This window comes from Doryrhamphus excisus, chromosome 15 (genome assembly GCF_030265055.1).
Source record: "Doryrhamphus excisus isolate RoL2022-K1 chromosome 15, RoL_Dexc_1.0, whole genome shotgun sequence".
Taxonomy (NCBI): domain Eukaryota; kingdom Metazoa; phylum Chordata; class Actinopteri; order Syngnathiformes; family Syngnathidae; genus Doryrhamphus; species Doryrhamphus excisus.
Genome location: NC_080480.1, coordinates 18,198,108 through 18,213,167, shown reverse-complemented (window position 1 = coordinate 18,213,167; position 15,060 = coordinate 18,198,108). Strand labels below are relative to the sequence as shown.

General features: G+C 50.3%; 1 protein-coding gene across 9 annotated transcripts in view; it reads left to right on the top strand.

Annotated features, from left to right (window-relative positions):
* LOC131102883 (RNA binding protein fox-1 homolog 3-like) overlaps nucleotides 1-15,060 on the top strand; it is a 247,406-nt gene that overhangs the window by 81,864 nt on the left and 150,482 nt on the right. For all 9 annotated transcript variants that reach the window (XM_058048547.1, XM_058048548.1, XM_058048540.1 and 6 more), the window contains one exon: nucleotides 9,667-9,761. In XM_058048547.1, coding sequence (XP_057904530.1) covers nucleotides 9,740-9,761 — 22 coding nt within the window. In that variant the 5' untranslated portion in view covers nucleotides 9,667-9,739. The remainder of the gene's footprint in view (nucleotides 1-9,666; nucleotides 9,762-15,060) is intronic.

Here is a 15,060-nt window from a genome sequence, read left to right as displayed (position 1 = left end):
TCCTCTCTTATTAATCAGAGTGGACGGCTGAAAGATTTGCTGTTCAGGAAATTAATCTTGTTTGTCATGTGACTAGGAAGCATCTTTATTTGTTGTAAAAAGTTACTTCTGGGAAAAGTTTGTGTGATGATTGAAGCAGATTGCATGCATTTCTGTATAATTTGGCCATAAACGTGCGAGAATGAGGCGTGCGGGGATAAAATAACATCCTGGCGTGGAGGATCGCTCATCGCTTTTTAACTTGTGGGCCTTTTATTCGGAAATCCTTCTCCGGCGTTTGGCTGTTTTTTCCTGGAAAACAAGTGTCGTTCAAGCGTGGCGTGGTCAGTATTTCACCTTTATCCTTTTTCCTCATGTTGCCAGTTTATTCTCTTAAAATGGCGCCGTTTATTGTTAGAATGTGACTATTTCCTCAAATTATCTCTTTATTTTTGTAACACTGTTGGTGGGGGGGGGGGGTCCATTACCACTACCGCTGCTGTTTTATTTCCAATATTCCAACTATTTCAACCAAGAACCAGAAGATGCCAACCACTCTGTAGCAAGCTGTGATCCAGCTGCGATGCGTTCAGGGTCCCGAAAGCCCACCGGAAATAGTTTGGCTAATTTAAGGTGACAGTCTTAGCTCACGTGGCCATCAGGTTGATGGCGAGAGACGTGACATCACATCCGTGCCGGCTGAAGCGGAAAGAGACAACATGTCCATCAAAGAGAAGCTTGTTAGTTGAAAGAAAGCAGCCCTGTTAAGGTGCGCCGTTGGGGTCCAAACAAGCGCAGGAACGCCACCTGAGAAGGTGCGTCCGCCCAAGTGGGGATGCGCGCGAGAGCAGGAAGGCCGCCCGTCTGGAACAAACAAGCAAGGCTTATTTGTGGCGGGCGGAAGCAGGAAGAATCAAACCCGGCGCCGCTTATTAAAAAGCCGCGCTAATCTTTCGCCGAGCACACATTTCTCCGAGATAAAGAGCAGCAAATTAATTACCGGTTAATTATCGCTGCTCACGCTGCTCGCTCGGAACGCGACAATGGGGTCTTTTTTATTTCACTGACACCCCTCCTTCCTCGCGCGGCTTTTTGGAGTGTTTATTTACCCCCACCCCACCGCCCCCCCGCCCAAACAAGCGCTTCCTTGCCTTCTTTTGCAGCAGCAAATAGCATTTGAATGCAAATTGGGATGTAAACACGCGGCAGCTGCAGCGTGTTTGTGGAGAATGGCGTTGAAGAAGCGCCACTCCAGTTCAGCTGCCGCCCAAAGATGAAAAGCCTTCAAACGCAAGCTTTATTTGTCTTCTCGTGACAGACGACGCTTTGGGCCTTAAATGGCAAGGCATTCAACAAATGGAAATACAGGAAGTGCTCCATCCACGGACAAGTTTCCCTGCTCCCGTGGCCGTGTCGGGAATTTACTGCTAGTGGTGACATGTACACGGAACACACCAGGGATGTACACGATACAGTAAGGAAATACAGCCATGTCTCGGTTAATGTACGCCCCGGTTAGTGCACTTTACCTTGGCTTACATTCGCCTGATTTTTTGGCGTTTTTTTCTTCACGCCACCATCTCGGACCACGCTCTCAAGATCGCACGATAAATTTTAGGACAACAGCATTTGTTTCACTTTCTTCCCGTCCCATTTCAGCCATTTTGTCAGGCGCGGGGGGGGGGCATTTGTGCTCGACCCCTTTCAAAATGGCAGCATGTCACATGACGCATTGAAGGAGGGCGAACATAAAGTTCATCCAAGTTGGTTCTGGGCGGAGACGGGCGTAGCGTAATGTATGCCTCGGCATGCCGCGCCCCCTCCTGCTAGCCTCTTCAGCGTCTTGCTGGGGGGCCACATTTAACGCAGGGATTAAGATGGGTTTGATGACATTTGATGAAATTACAACCACATTGGGGGGTTGTGTCTGTGGGGGTGTGTGTGTGTGTGTGTGCGGTACCGGGTCGGCGCTGGTTTTGCCCACTTAAGTGTGTCCTTTACAAAATCCCCCACCCCCTCCAAAGCAGCTCCCGGTCCCCCCGAGCCCACTTCCTGATTTGGACTCCGCCTCCTCTGTGTTGTCAGGCAGCAGGCGGACAGAGATGAGTCATCCGGGCCTCCCGTAACCGGATTTGTGTTTTGTAATTGGGGGGCGAGCGACGTCGGCACCGGTGGGTTTGAGGTTTATTTATTTACGCCTCCCAACCTCTCCTTCCCTCTTCATTGCGGACCCCAGAGATGGCCGCCAGCGCCTGCAAGGCTGCAGGGATGGGGTTAGCATCGATTGCTTTATTGGTGCGGTTGGCGGGTTCGGGACGGGGGAACATTTGATGCAAGCGCAGGCATTTGTCTTGTCTGGCGCCGTCACGGCCGAGTCCGGAGATCGTTCATTTATTGCTAACGTCGAGGCGGCGGCAGGGGGCGCGGGGTTCTGGCGGGGGCTGATCTACGACTAATTCGCAGTTTGTTGCCACGTTAACCGGCGCGGCCGCAGGATTTATTGCTTTAATGAGCGGCGATGCGGGTCCGGTCGGCGGCCTCGTTGTTGTCGCTCTCGGCGGAGCTGTTGCTAGCGAGGTTCCAGTTTTAATCAGCGCCTAATCCAATTTATCCAATAAGGCCCGTTTAGCTAATCGCCCATCGTAATTGCGACGTCGTGCGGCCCTGAGGAGTATGGATCCGACCCTGACCGGCTTGTGGATGTGCGGCGCTGATTCAAAAATGAGCGTTGTGCAGCCCCGTTATTTATGGCGCCGAGCGGGTTCTATCCCCTGCGGGCCTCATTGTGGATGTGTGTGAGCATCAATACGCCGCCTGTTGGCACCTAGCATCAATAGCGCCGCCATTAAGACGTGGACCGGGCCCAGGCGGCACCGCAAGATGCATTTCTCACTTTGGAGACAATCGATGGCGTCGTAGGGCTGCTGAAGCTATTGTCTGATCTCACATTGGAAATCTTTGCGGCGACGCGGCCAAGAGGCAGAGCGCCCCGTCAGGGCGGCGAATTAATTACCCCGTCCAAGAGCCGAGGTCTGCGAGCTTTGCTTCTTGGCCCATTACCAAGTGACAGCGCCAACGATTGTTTGTCTGGCTAATGTGGCCCAAACTGTGGCGGGGCCCGCCCATCATACGCGTCATTAGCGCCTCGCCGCGGGACCTGTGGGCGCAGCCTTGGGGAGGGGATGGGGCTTGGTGGGCGGAGGGCTTGCTGCGTTTCACTGGGAGGGGCCTTTGACTGACCGAGTTTCTGATCAACATTTGCAATAAAAGTGAGTGTCGTAATAATTAGATTAGATTCACTTCCAGAACTCTCCCCTTCTCTCTTCAGTTGCCATTGTTCATTCGCCACATAATCCAGGTTTAATCCAGGTTCAACCCAGTTTCAATCCATGTATGCCAATGTATGCTCTAAATTTGACCTGTCTTATCACTTATTTATACATGGAGGAAAAGGTGAGGACATACTGAATGTTCTACTTTACACTGAACACGGATGCTAGCTTCACTCCAAATTGTCCATAGGTATGAATGTGAGTGTGAATGGTTGTTTGTCTATATGTGCCCTGGGATTGGCTGGCCACCAGTCCAGGGTGGACCCCGCCTCTTACCCAAGACGGCTGGGATAGGCTCCATCATATCCCCACTCTTGGATGGATGGATGGATGGATGGACGGATGGGCGGACGGATGGATGAATACTTCATGTTCCAATTCCACATGTCCAAAAAGGAGCAGGAGGAAGCTCATCTTCCTCCCAATGAAAACGTATTGATTCTAACCTTTTAAAAAAGAGCTAAGCTAATCAGCGTGGTCATGAATGGCGAATGCTCGGGGATCCAGCGTCCACACTCATTAGCGGCTTTTGATGGAGAAGGCCACTTTTATAGTTGTACATATTTCATAAAAAGGCTAAGAAACAATACTTATTGAAAAGCCAAAGCTTTGTGTTATTAATATCAACAAGGCATTGCACCTTTTTGCTGTCTTTTCTACCATTTTAGCTGTTTTTAGTGTTGTGTTGCCGCACTTTGGACACCCGCGTTGGAGTGTACTTTGTGTTTTGTCTGCTTGATTCAACCACAGGAGACATTTGGAAGCTAAATGCGCTTTTCACAAAGCAACATTATTATTATTATTATTATTATTATTATTGTTATTGTTGTGAATCTTCCCCTAAATGACAAGCTGAAGTTTATGAAAGCCAACATGAAAGCCGCAAAGACAGGAGGTGGTTGTTTGTTTGTGCACAGGAGTGATGTAACGTGGGTGCGCGTTGTGTACGTGCAGGCGGCCCCGAGTGCCACCAGGCTGTGGAGGTTGTGATGGATGTAGCATACAGAGGCTGCATAATGGTCCGTGTCAAAAAAGCAAAGTGTTCAATATGTAAAGTGGCGTCTGTGTTGAGTGATAATGTTCTGTTGACTCTCTTTGAAAAGAGCTCGTCTTGCCTCGCTCTGGACTTTTCGAGATTGGAGCCGAGCGGCGGAGCGGTGGAGCGGCGGAGCGGCGGCACGGCGTCGGGCCGAGGCTTCCCCGAGACGCCTCGGGCTTGTCAGCCTTTGAAGCCATAAAGACCCTCTGTTTGGGTCTCGGTGTGGCCTGGCTTGCTGAGGCGCTCATGTTTTTTAAAAAAACACTCTGTGTTGCTTTTGTGTCGCCGTCTTTGCCGCCTGTTTTAAATTCCTTCCAGCCGCTGTGAAGCTTCCGGCATTCATGAGATGGAAACTAAGGCTGTGTTGCTCTCACGTCTCCTTTGTGGTGCCCTGGTCCGCTAAATCCTGAAGGTCCCGCTGTGTGCTGCTGTAGTTGCGTCGATCCTGAAGGTCCGGGCGGCTGTTGTGAGCCTTTTGTTGGTTGTGTTTGTAACGCCGTTCAGCCCCGTGCAAACCCCCCCCCGGCCGGGGCTCCAACCGCTGCCAAACATCCCTGCTCAATGAGGGTTGGGTTTAGCGATGCTAGCAACAAGCTAAACGCTCACATCCGGCAGCTTTTAAGGGTTCAGGGATGCACTAGCGTACTGGCTGGCATCCATTAGATGAACATGGCAACCTTTACCATGCATAGCCCACCTTTACCACGATGATGCAGGGACCTAATGAGGCGCCCTGAGGTGCCCCCAAGATAGCTGCTGAGTGGCACAGCACGTCGCCACGAGCGACACTTTGTCAGCACGTCAGCTCCACTTTGAAGGTATTGTGTAAACAGCAAATAGGAACAAAACTGCAGTTGCAAACGAGAAACTGCAAGTCTGCCCAAAATATACTCCGGACTAGCGCTCGCCGCTCGCTAAACCGATATTGAAAAAACAATGTATGCTTTATTTAAAGAGCGAAAATAGACTTGTCAGCACGCAGTTTGCAGGAAGTAACGGTCAATGAAACATTGAATGGTATTACTAATATACAGTATAAAATACTAATATACAGTATAAAATACTAATATTAAACTAGTATAAAATAAACATGACTAATAAACAGTAGTGAGATGATGGCGTGGTATGGAATCTAACGCTGGGTTTGGACAGCCGAGCCTTCGTGTCGCTGCCCCGGTGACGTCCCACGGTCTGGTCGTCTGTTGCTAATGAAGACGAAATGCTTTCATTTTCCCGCCTAATTAGTTGACGTTTTGGCTAGCTGCACCCGGCGGCCAGCGAGGCCTCGTCCGCACCTTAAAGTCATGATCCTCCACGCGCCGCCATCTTGAAGGCGGCGTCTTTGATTACCGTATCATTCACTGTCATCCCACCTGCTCACCTTCCGCCCCCGTTGACTCCAGGTGGTCTTCTCAAAGTTCTCCTCTCTCCTCCAGGCCCCCAGAAACTTTAGGAGATGAGATGCGGCATCCTCCTCTTGCCCCAAAGCAGCCCCCGCCCCCAACCCCCCCCCCCCCCCCCCGCCTCTGCTTGGCGGTGCGATTCATTAACATGTCGGAGGCGGACATGAAGCGGCATCGGAATCAATGCGCTCGCCTCCCAATCTGCCCTTTATCATGTTAATATGATTCCCATTGATGGAACGCTTCTTCATGCCGGCACGGCTCCGTGCGTTTACATATTGACGCTCCTCGGAGCGCCATCACTCTTCCCGCTGCCGCATCGCCGGCGCTCTTTATTTTCTTTTCCTTTCTGTGACCCCGCCCCCTCTCCGCCGTGTTTGCATGCCTTCCCGCCGAAGTCAAATATTTCATATTGATAAACTGCGCTGGCTAGTTACTGCTGCTAGCTAAACCGAGCTAGCGTTGACGCTAACGTTCCTCTGCTGAATTCCTGGGTGGAACTGGAGATGAACGATAAAGGACTTCCTGCCTTCTCTGGAGGCGTGTCCTCAGGCTGGAAGAGAAATGAATCTATCACATTTCTCGAAAAACACGCTTATGGTCGTCATGGCAACAAGACTTGGTGGTTTTGATCCGGGGTGTTTCCTCCTCAAAGCAGGAATCTCAAGGAATTTCAAGTCGGCTCATGTTGAAATAGACGCTGTTCCTAATAAAGTGACCTCTGAGGAATGACGCGACACCGAGTGCCGCCATTAGCCATGTGGATCGCTCGGCGTGGCTGTGGACGCCCTGCAGTACCAGTCCGCCGGTTCGATTCCCGAACAGTTTATGTCAGACGGCAGCCTCCTCTGCTCGCCTCTTTCCGGGCGCCAACATGGCTCAGGTTTGAACGCCGAGCACCAGGAGTCACAACCTCCAAGCCTCCCGCAAACGTGGCGGCGAGTCGGCGTCCATCTTAGCAATGCTGACATGACGACGGCAGTGTACGGCTTTACGAAGCGCTTGCCACTCACGCAGGAAGTGTACTAAGTGTAAGTACGCAAGTGCAGCAATGGCGACACAGACATAATAATAAAGCAAAATGATCCAAGAATGTTTTTCCCTGGCAAAGATGTAAGCGTGTGCGGCGTAGCATGTCAATTTAATGGCCTCTAGTTGGCGTGGAGCTCCTGCAGCGTTTTAGCTTCATGTCGACTGGCGAGCATCAGGCGTCTGCCGCCCGAGCAGCTGGGATTTAATGCGCCGCGCTGATGGAGGAAAAAGTTGCCAAGTTGCAGAAAACCCCCCCCCCCCCAAAACTCTGAATTACAAGCGCACCCCTCTGCTCCGCCCGCCCCATCCCCATCCTCATCCTCATTCCCATCCTCATTCCCATGCGTCCGCATCCAGGAGTGCAGCCGGATGCTGAATTTAGTAAAGCACTCACAGCTCCTTTCCTCCAATCACTCGTTTACCCCCTTCTGAATACATCTAGAGCCTTGTAGACATGAAATAGCACCCCTATAGTCACCTTTCCACTCCTATTATCCAACATAGTGAACATAATAAGACAAAATAACATGTCATATTCTGTTGTGTACAGTCGTTCCGAGGGGGGGGGGGGGGGGGTGCTCTCTCCTCAAAGCAACACACCTAGTGACCAGTGTAGGGTATTACATCTGGTATCTGGGTATTACAATTTAGGCCAAAAATACGTCAAATCTGCTTAACTTTGCATATTTTCATATTCAAATATAAAACAGTTATGTATTCATATATATTCATATACGCCCCCCCCACCCGCCCACCCCCACCCTGGTGTGTGCTACATGGCCACCTGGTGGACGCTTTGAGCCGCTTCCTCTGCTGTGTGTTTCCCCGTGTCCCTGAAGGAGGCTGCTGCTATGATAGGCGGTGATAAGAGGCCAGCGCACAGAGCAGTGATGCGTGGCGCGATGGGGGAGCGGAGTGGCATGGCAGGCGCTCGGAGAAAACTTGGCCCGTTTGATTCCGCAGTGGTAATTTGCTTTCGTCCCAGGGCGAGCGTGGCAATTACGCCCGCTGTCCGTCACTGTCACAGCGGGACCGCTGATCAATCCACCTATTGGACTGCGGGGGGGGGGGTCCGATCCTCGGCAGGACAATCGCATTTTGTGTTGCAGGTCGACGCCTCCCAAAGCCAAGCTGAGATCCAGTCTGAGAGATGATGTTGCCGTAGCAACGCAATCAAACTGGAGTGTAGATAAAGTCATGCGTCCTGGCGTCCCTACGATGATTTTGTAGTCCAAAGGACGCTAGTACGCATGCTTAAACCCACCCCAGCCTAAAGCCCGCCCCCTCATCCGGTAGTACACGTCCACGTGTACGGAGGTTTGTTTGTGGTCTTTGTGCCGCCATGTTGACCCGGGAGTCGTGCTTTAATCAGCGGGGCATTTTAATGGCGTGTCACCACGGTGAAAGATGGGCTCGGGCTACCTGGTGCAAACATTACGATAAATCCCGCTCGCCGCCTCAAGGCCATAAATCAGCACTTTGGGGTGGGTGGGGGGGTGCGGAGCGGGGGGGGGGGGGGGGGGGGTGACAGCTATTAAAATAATGAATGGGATGATTAATTTTTCCACATTAAAGATTAAAAGCTATGAGAGGTATCATCGGATATTTGAAGAACCGTAAACGTTTGAAAGCGGGAGCTCATTCAGCACACTTTAACTGCCCCCCCCCCCCTTTCCCCCCCCATCTCCCGCGCCCCCCTCACTCACCTTCGTCCATTCATGGACGTCTCTTCTCCGTACCAGCGTTCCCAGTTTGAGATCTTGTCCTGATGCGGGGGCCACCTTGACGTGTTTCAAGCACGCCAGGTAGACTTACAGCCTGCATGTTAGCTTTGTGTTGCCATGACAACGTGCGTATTCTTCCCCTTTCCTTACGCTCACTTCAAGTCCAAAACGTGTTGTTGTTGTACGGTGTAGTACTTTAGCGGGTACTTCAGCGCAAGTACACCCAGTTGAGACCCCGGCTTCCTGATGGCGACTCTCGCCGCCTCCATCCTCCTCCTAACGATCCAAGGGTACCAAACCAAGAGACCCCAATGTCTCAGCCCCCCCCCCCCACCCCCTGAACTCCACCCTCCGAATCAATTTTGACATTTCATTCCCGCCCCACGGAAGCCAACGGAGCATTCCGGAGGTCGTTAGCGGTTTTCATCGGACAGACGCGCGCTAACTTCTCATCTCTGCTGTGGCTTCCCCTCCCAGGCGGCTTTGTTGGTATTTAAGCGCTCAAATATCCCTTTTGGCACGCGTCGGAGCATCTGCTGCTTCCAAGCCGGCATCGGAGTTTCCTCCCACTCTTGTGTTGACGCAGCCTTTTAAGTCGGCCGGTCAATATGCTGCTGCTAATATATTATTTAGTGGCGGCGGCCTGCGTATGGGAAGCTGCGCCACCGTTTCGTAATCATGTGGAATCACACGGGCAGATGTCTGGCCCTCCTTTTGCACAAGCGAGCTTTTCCTCTCACTTGGTGCCCCCCCCCCCCCCCCCCCCTACACGCACACGCAACAATTAGTCAATCCCCAATCAACAAGAGAGAAGAAATTGCTTTTAATTACTTTTGATAAATGACAAATTGCTTTGGCACGCCTCCCTGCAAACGCTCCATCAGGTGCGGGCCGCTTCCAGGAGGCGGCGAGCAGGAGCGCCGGGAGTTCTGCTGGATTGGAATCGATGCGCTCTCGCCGCGGTTCAATGGCCGGACGTCTGGCCGGGAGCCAGCCTGCGCCCCGCCAGCGTCCGCGAGTCAGCAGAAAAGACAGCGGCGGCGCACGCAAACAAACATCAGCGTGCCGCGACGCTCGCGCGCGCCAAGGCTCCACGTCATGGAAACAAGCTAACAGGAAATGGAATTCTAATTCTTTCTGTCTTCCTCCCCCCCCAGGCTTGATCACGCGGTGAAGCGGCACCATCGAGTCCAGTGGAACCAGCTTCAGCCCCACCGGCCTTTCCTGTACATGGAGACCCCCAGCTGGGCAGGTCAGCCTCCTTTTGACTCTCATGGCGTAAAAGACGCGGCTCGCTAGCTAGCTTATTTTATTGTCTGATGCCGTGTCTCAATCGGAATGCTTCTATAAGTACACTTAGCGAACGCACTTCTGCACTCTAAAGACCAAGTGTAAGTACGCGAGTGCAGAAACCATGTTGGTACCCATGAGTGAGTGTAGCCCGAGTCTTTGTCGAGTGCTGGTGAATCAGTGAAACACGAGTCTTTGTTGATTACCCACAAGTCAGTGAAACTTCAATCATTGTCCAGGACTGGTGAGTCATTGAAACTTCCATCAAGTACCCGTGAGTCAGTGAAACTTGAGCATTCTTCAAGTACCCGTGAGTCAGTTCAACTTGAGCATTCATCAAGTACCCGTGAGTCAGTGAAACTTGAGCATTCATCAAGTACCCGTGAGTCAGTGAAACTTGAGCATTCTTCAAGTACCCGTGAGTCAGTTCAACTTGAGCATTCATGAAGTACCCGTGAGTCAGTGAAACTTGAGCATTCATCAAGTACCCGTGAGTCAGTGAAACTTGAGCATTATTCAAGTACCCGTGAGTCAGCCAAACTTGATTCATTGTCAAGTGCTGGCACTTCAGTGAAACTCGAGTCTTTGTCCAGTACCCGTGAATTAGTGAGACTTGACTTGTTTATAACCCCTGAGTCGGTGAAAGTTGGGTCTTTGACAACCTGTGAGTTAGTGACATTCCACCGTTTGTCCGGTACCCGTGAGTCAGTAAAACATCAATGTTCCTCTACTTGCGTGTCAACCCGTGAGTCAGTGACACTCGAGTCTTTGTCAACTCATGTGTTAGTGAATTTCGAGTCTTCATTGAGCACCTGTGAATCAGTGAAACCGGAGTCTTTGTCAAGAACCCACGAGTGAAATTCCAGTCTTTCTTGAGTACCCGTGAGTTAGTGATATTTGAGTCTGTGTTGAATGTTTGGGTTGGGGGTGCTTAGCTTTGTGGATTTCAAATACAGTACAGATTACAGTAAGAATACAGTAAGAATGAATGACAGCTGATGGGCAGTAACTGAAAGAGTTAAACAGAGATGAGCCATAAGTTCCGATTCAGTGAAAAACCTGCGAGTCGTTCATGTCTTCCACATCAGTATTTGACATATTAGCATGTTAGCACGTAAGGAAGTACAAATTGTGTTGCTCTCCACTCCCCCCACCCCTGCTATAAAGGCGCCATGTATGTGTGGCTCGCCCCTCCCCCCCCCAGTTCGGCCATATTGGTGCTAATGTGCGGCGTAAGGCGGGCGGCCATATGCCTGAGAGCTCGGAGCCGCCGTCATCTCTCCCCCGTGCCCTCCCCCGCCCGGCCTCCGTGGAGCCGTAGAGCAGGTGGCAGCGAGGATCAATGGCTCCTCTCCACTCCACGTCTCCTGGAGGGGGCTGGCGGGACGGGAGGGGGGCAGCACACCAGGCCAAATAGGGACACTTTCCATTAGTCTAATTGCTGGCGTACAGTTGGCTATTATTGCCGTGATCACCTGCAGTGTGCTCGCTAAGATGGACCAGCCGTTACCCCCCCCCCCCCCCCCCCCCCCACATCACACCATCACGGAGAGCCGGTGGGCGTCATGAGCCCCCCGCCTGCCGCCGTTGGAGCGTAAACAAGCCAAAGCTTCCTCGCGTGTTTTATGGAAAGATTTCCATCAAGCAGCAGGAGCTCAACAGGTGCCGCCGATTGGTTGGAATCGACTCCGCCTTCCAAGATGGCCGACACGGGGCCGCTAGTTAGAAGCGCCGCCATTATACGAGCAATATGCAAATGAGCTCCGTCAAGAACTGCTGCTTCTTCCTGGCTAAATGATGATGGCGTTCCTCACGCTCGCTATTACATCCCTGACTGGGGGGGTGGCGGGGGGGGGGGGGGGGGGGTCATTTTCATTTAGAGCAGAAATGAGGGAAGACGCTGGAAGCTTTTCCCTTCTCAGCGATTACACTTTCCATCAGCCTGAGGACGGAAAGCTTTCCCACTTCCTTCCTCGTGTTCGGAATGTCAGCCTTTCTACACGACGTCTCGGATGCGGCTCACCCGAATACTTCCTTCTCTGTACTACTGTACTACTGTAGTACGACACCTCCATAACTACACTCTATGTAATACTACACCTCCATAGGTACACTCTCTGTACTACTACACCTCCATAAGTACACTCTCTGTACTACTACACCTCCATAAGTACACTCTCTGTACTACTACACCTCCATAGGTACACTCTCTGTACTACTACACCTCCATAGGTACACTCTCTGTACTACTACACCTCCATAGGTACACTCTCTGTACTACTACACCTCCATAAGTACACTCTCTGTACTACTACACCTCCATAGGTACACTCTCTGTACTACTACACCTCCATAGGTACACTCTCTGTACTACTACACCTCCTTAAGTACACTCTCTGTACTACTACACCTCCATAGGTACACTCTCTGTACTACTACACCTCCATAGGTACACTCTCTGTACTACTACACCTCCATAGGTACACTCTCTGTACTACTACACCTCCATAGGTACACTCTCTGTACTACTACACCTCCATAGGTACACTCTCTGTACTACTACACCTCCTGAAGTACACTCTCTGTACTACTACACCTCCATAGGTACACTCTCTGTACTACTACACCTGCTTAAGTACACTCTCTGTACTACTACACCTCCATAGGTACACTCTCTGTACTACTACACCTCCATAGGTACACTCTCTGTACTACTACACCTCCATAAGTACACTTTCTGTACTACTACACCTCCATAGGTACACTCTCTGTACTACTACACCTCCATAGGTACACTCTCTGTACTACTACACCTCCATAAGTACACTCTCTGTACTACTACACCTTCATAGGTACACTCTCTGTACTACTACACCTTCATAGGTACACTCTCTGTACTACTACACCGCTAATAGGTACACTCTCTGTACTACTACACCGCCATAGGTACACTCTCTGTACTACTACACCTCCATAGGTACACTCTCTGTACTACTCCACCTCCTTAAGTACACTCTATGTAATACTACACCTCCTTAAGTACACTCTCTGTACTACTACACCTCCATAGGTACACTCTCTGTACTACTACACCTCCATAAGTACACTCTCTGTACTACTACACCTCCATAGGTACACTCTCTGTACTACTACACCTACATAGGTACACTCTCTGTACTACTCCACCTCCTTAAGTACACTCTATGTAATACTACACCTCCTTAAGTACACTCTCTGTACTACTACACCTGCTTAAGTACACTCTCTGTACTACTACACCTCCATAGGTACACTCTCTGTACTACTACACCGCCATAGGTACACTCTCTGTACTACTACACCTCCATAGGTACACTCTCTGTACTACTACACCTCCTGAAGTACACTCTCTGTACTACTACACCTCCATAGGTACACTCTCTGTACTACTACACCTCCATAGGTACACTCTCTGTACTACTACACCTCCATAGGTACACTCTCTGTACTACTACACCTCCATAGGTACACTCTCTGTACTACTACACCTCCATAGGTACACTCTCTGTACTACTACACCTCCATAGGTACACTCTCTGTACTACTACACCTCCATAGGTACACTCTCTGTACTACTACACCTCCATAGGTACACTCTCTGTACTACTACACCTCCATAGGTACACTCTCTGTACTACTACACCTCCTCAAGTACACTCTCTGTACTACTACACCTCCATAGGTACACTCTCTGTACTACTACACCTCCATAGGTACACTCTCTGTACTACTACACCTTCATAAGTTCACTCTCTGTACTACTACACCTTCATAAGTACACTCTCTGTACTACTACACCTCCATAGGTACACTCTCTGTACTACTACACCTCCATAAGTACACTCTCTGTACTACTACACCTCCATAGGTACACTCTCTGTACTACTACACCTCCATAGGTACACTCTCTGTACTACTACACCTCCATAGGTACACTCTCTGTACTACTACACCTTCATAAGTACACTCTCTGTACTACTACACCTCCATAGGTACACTCTCTGTACTACTACACCGCCATAGGTACACTCTCTGTACTACTACACCTCCATAGGTACACTCTCTGTACTACTACACCTCCATAGGTACACTCTCTGTACTACTACACCGCCATAGGTACACTCTCTGTACTACTACACCGCCATAGGTACACTCTCTGTACTACTACACCTCCATAGGTACACTCTCTGTACTACTACACCTCCATAGGTACACTCTCTGTACTACTACACCTCCATAAGTACACTCTCTGTACTTCATGAGAATTTTCCCAATATTGTATATGGATACCTTCTTTCTTTGTCGTCCCTCTTCCTTCCTCCTCCAGCATCCTGGTACTACTACTCTACTGCATTCTGGGGTTGATTATGAAATGAAGTATGATGAAGTACACTTCCTGTCTGCGAGGTCTACTTCCTGTGAGCGCTGCTGTTGCGGTTATGATTTAGTTATGATTTATTGAATATCATCCTCAGAGGTGTTTTGTTTTTAGAATCACACGGCAGGCTGTTTAAAATGCGTGACCCCCCCCACCCCCCCCAGAAATAATCAAATGAGGTGTCGTGTAGTCTCAGAGCATCATGCTAGCGGATGTGAAGGCTGGCTAATGAGCTCTGTGATGCCGTTTGATCACTTCCTGTTTCATCCAACAGAGGTAGCTGGAGCCAGTCAGTAAGTCAGTGGGGGGTGGGGGGGTGGTGAGGGGGGGGTGTATTGTGCTATTGGATGTGATGCTTACATGGTTGATGGTCACCGCCACTGCCTGGACGCCATCTTTTCTTATCTTATCTTCTGCGCCAAAAGTCTCAATTCACATTTCTAAACCGTTCTCATTCCAAAATGTTCCTTTTCTTCCCAAATCCTACATTTTTATTCCCATCCAAAAGGCGGTTTGTTAAGACAGGAATGTTTAATAGGATGGAAGTTGGCAAACTTTTAGCTCCACGTATCGGCACTAAATGTTAAATTGAAACAAATGACTAATCCATCACATTAAAGCAAATGATTTCACTCCACTTGGAAATATGCTCAAGTTTCTCCCGCTAATTGCAACCACTTCCATTCATTCCGGGTGACAGCTCGTGGCGTTCCCAAAGCCTTTCATGTTGCTCCCGCTTGAGAAGCTCACTTGTGTGTCTTTCCACCTTGAGAGGTGAAACGTGGTCGTGATGATACTCACAGGACTTGGTTGGGTGGGTGGGGGCCATGACTTCATGGCTGTA